Genomic DNA, 4,263 nt, shown 5'->3' with positions numbered 1-4,263 from the left:
TAATATCCACTATTCCAACATATTTTGCGTCCGGAAAGTAATTATGCATATATTGAAAATGGTCGACAACACTGATGCGACCCAGAATCAATTTCCAACTCCTTATAAGAGATGATAGTGAATTTGGCAGGTAAGGTACACCCTTATTTTTCCAATAAAAATATGTATGATGCACCACAGCGACAATTTTCAGGACGCCGATGACGACCAGAGTAATCAATAATAGCGCAAAGGGCGACGAAAGCCACGATAAATCCATCGTGACACGACCAGTATAACAGACAAACTGATTATGAGACAAACGAGATATACTTCGTTGGGCGCGGCGCAATGTCAATTGAGAGACCGCGAGATTTCTTACGCGTATAATACGTAATATACGTATTGACGCGAGCCGTTTCTGACGATTAGTAACGTATATTTCTCACCGAAATATAGGTATCGTCAGACCCATTATAAGAAGAGAATAATATATATGTTTAAAAAAATATTGTTTCTGAAGATTTTTAGAAATTAAACAATATAGTTTATGCGTTTGCAGTTTACTTTATTACATGAATACCATCAACATTTGTTGCAAACGTTGTAACTTCTTTTAGCACAAATGTAACCTAGGAAGTGCCTTATGCGAAACAATCTACATACGAGCATGTAAAATAATCCCGTGTTGCGCACTACACTACGCATGCGCCAGAAATCCCACAATCTCTTGATACTAGCCCGGCGTTATAAATACGTGTTGCGTAGATCTTATCGTGAATGAAACGAAGAGATGGGAGGGAGAAATATTTCTCGATGTTATTGCGATGATACATGGTGCATCAGTAATTGCACAAGCTATATTAATATTAGTCAGTTTAAATGCGCACGACATTGGCCGAGTAAATCTCGACATTTTGCTCAGAAAAAAAGAGGAACTAATTGTAAAACGGAAATAAGCGATGAAAGGGGTGACGCACAATTATCTAGATGTGTCAATTGCGCTATATGTATTATATGTGTCAGAAGTGCAAATTGCGTGTAGGTATGTGAAGCCCGAGAAACATTACATTCGATCGATGACAATTTATTACCAATAATATTTTGAAATAGAAAAAAAGTTCTACACAAAGAAAAATTTTCGTTATATTTTACTGTTAAATTCACTACAAATTTAGGACAACTTGGCAACCAATCAAACATTATCGGCATGCTCTTTTCACGCTGTTTTTATACACAGAAATCATTTGTATTTAAACCTGCAAAAATAATTTTCCTCGTTGCCCCTTTCAAGTTTCTCTAGTTCCTTTGTTAAGTTGAGTCCCGAACTGGCCATAAAATAATCATCAAACATACGTCATTTTATCAGACTTACTAAAAACAGTGATTAAATTAAAATCAAAATTCTTCAATTCATCAATTATTTTAATCTTTTCAAAAATCGATCGTTTAACAAATATTGTTTCTAAAAATTTTATATTACAAAAAATATAACTTAACAATTGCTTTTAAATATGACTGAAGTATAAATTTAAGTGAATTTCCGGAAGTAATCAGAAATTCGGAAAACCTTATCGTTTATGGAAGGTAAAAGGAAATGCGAACGTCTTAGTATGAACAACGTGTTAAGTGTTATTTGAGTTACAAAAAATAATATTTGTGACTATTATATATATAAGTATAAGTAGCAAATAATTATTATTTTCAAAACCGATTTTTAAGTTGATATATCAAGTCAAATCAAAACGCTTGGAAATTAATTTTGACAAAGTCATATTTTCAACAAAGGAATTAAAAGAGTATATATATTGTACATTAATTCTAATTAATAAAAAAAAATAAAGAGGAAGATAAAATATACAACGTATGTTGTTTACGAAAGGATAAGTTGCATTCATATATGTACCTAAGTAGTTTTCAGGATCCAGAACATTATTGCAATAGGTAGCTTTGATTTTACCTTATTTTTATTATTCTATCATTCTCGCATGATATCATTCTCGATATAACAATGACAGACATATAATAAAATAACATTATATTTCTATATTATAATCTTATAAAAAACTTTTAACAAAATTAAAAAGATATGTCTCAGAAATATCGCAATCAATAACAATTAAATTTTTATTTGTAAACGTTTGTGTAGGTAATTAATTTAATTTAACAACTATCTGCGTATTTTGCACTAACAATAAATGTAACGGATTGTTTCCCTTATTTTTTTAAATATACTACTATCTAATCTTAGAAAAGTAATCGTATCTGATTCACAATCATATATCTGATTAACAATTTTTAATCGAAATATGCTATAAAAAATGTCAAATGTTTTGTTATAAGTTTATTATAATTAGATTGTTTATATTTTATATATAGCTACAACAAAATAGTGACTTTTAATTTTATTAAAAATTTAAAAAATCTTATTTATAAAAAAATGTACATATGTACACATATAAGCAATATAGCATATATAACAGCGTGCTACATCGGCTATTAATGATATTGTTTTGTTATACTTATTTAAATATATTTATATATACATACATATAATACTATAACATCGAACATTTAAATTTACAATAAATTACACTGAGAAAAAAATGTCGTTAATTTGACTAAACTCGTTTAGTTGTAGTGATTTGTTTAATGCAAATATTAATATATTTAAATCAAATATACGTGAGTAATATTAAGAAATTCTGAATTTATTTCAATATAATATTTTTTGAATTAACAAATGTTTGCTTGACAGCCCGTGACCGCTGCATTTAGTTAAATCAAATAATATTTCTTTGAATCAACGATTTTTTTTTCTCAGTGTACAATAAACATAATTTGAACTAATAAGAAATTTTGAAACAAAAATGTGCGAAAGAAAGCGTTTGCGCGACATTCTTATATGAAGAATTAATGATATATTGACTTTATTATTTCTACTATACTATTTAGCGACAAGTGGAAGTTATATAAAAATCATTAAGAACAATCACAATCAAGTAGACTTGAGAGTCTACGCAAGTCATGATGTTTATCGTAATATTTAATTTTTTTATTCCTCACTATAGCAAAAACTTGATTATTCGCTTTATGTATATATAATGACGTAACACATCGCAAAACATGTTTTGTACACTTTAGTCATCTTCCAAAGTGCATACGCGTTGAATATCTTAAAAGTTAAAAATCGGGCAATTTGTTCCAAACACAACTACATTGTACGATAATGTATTACGTACAAGATTTTTACGTTTCTCTTTTTTCCAAGCCAATCCAGAATCCGCCAACAGGTTGCAACGCAAACTCTTTTTTAGTGTATACGATTGGTTCGACAGTCCTTTCCGTAATCTTCAGAGTGAACTTTTGTAAAAGATGAGCTATCAGAATCTTAGTCTCCATGAGAACAAACCGATTGCCGATACATTTTCTAGGTCCGTGACCGAATGGTAGGTAAGTGTACGGTAAAATGTTGTCTTTGTTCTCCTCGCTGAACCTTTCGGGATCGAACTTATCCGGGTTCGGAAAGTACTTCGGATTGTGATGTAAACTATAAATAGGAAACAACAATATATGGTTGGGTTCGACGATCACGTTCTTGCAGCCTGGTCGCGACGGAGGTAGTTCATATCTCTTAGCGCAAAGTCTATCGGTGATGATCGCCGACGGATACTTTCTAAGAGTCTCAGAGATCACCATATCCATGTAAGACATCTTCGACAGCGATTCGTAAGAAATCTCACCGTTTCCTTCGGCAAAATGCTGTTGTACTTCCTCGCGCAAACGATCTTGTATATCTTGATTAACTGCTAATTCGTGAGCAGCGAAACACATCAGCGTCGCAGACGTTTCGAAACCAGCGAAGAAAAAGATAAAGGCTTGCGAAACGATGTCATCCAATGTCATTTTATGTACACTGGGACCTTCTTTGTCCCGAGCCTGCATTAATAAATGAATCATGTCCGGCCTGACGATGCCTTGCTCTTCCCGCGCTCTAATAGTTTCTTCAACGATCTTCTTGAAAAACTCGGTAGTAGCCGGCGGGAAAAAAGACAGACCTACTGATTTAGCGAGCCGTGGACACGCGCGAAATAACATCATCTTAACCATCATTAACGGTCCAGTAGCAAATTTGGTAGTCTCTATTCCTTTTATATAGAACTCATTGTCTCGATCTTTCATTGAATTTACACTTATGCCAAAGGCTGTCGTAGCAATTACGTCGGTGGTGTATCGTCTAAAAGCCCCCTTCGTGTCGATCGCATGACAGACTTCCGGATGATC

General features: G+C 32.4%; 1 protein-coding gene across 1 annotated transcript; it reads right to left on the bottom strand.

Moving 5' to 3' along the window:
- Positions 1-3,012: 3,012 nt before the first annotated feature.
- LOC112461814 (cytochrome P450 9e2-like) lies at positions 3,013-4,260 on the bottom strand (the record flags this gene model as incomplete). Its single annotated transcript, XM_025027198.1, has 1 exon — positions 3,013-4,260. A coding segment is annotated over one exon (1,032 nt), but the record flags the coding sequence as incomplete, so codon positions are not given.
- Between the last annotated feature and the right edge of the window lie 3 nt (positions 4,261-4,263).

This window comes from Temnothorax curvispinosus, unplaced genomic scaffold (genome assembly GCF_003070985.1).
Source record: "Temnothorax curvispinosus isolate PA1 unplaced genomic scaffold, ASM307098v1 QBEX01011825.1, whole genome shotgun sequence".
Lineage (NCBI taxonomy): Eukaryota > Metazoa > Arthropoda > Insecta > Hymenoptera > Formicidae > Temnothorax > Temnothorax curvispinosus.
This window is presented reverse-complemented; position numbering and strand designations above follow the sequence as displayed.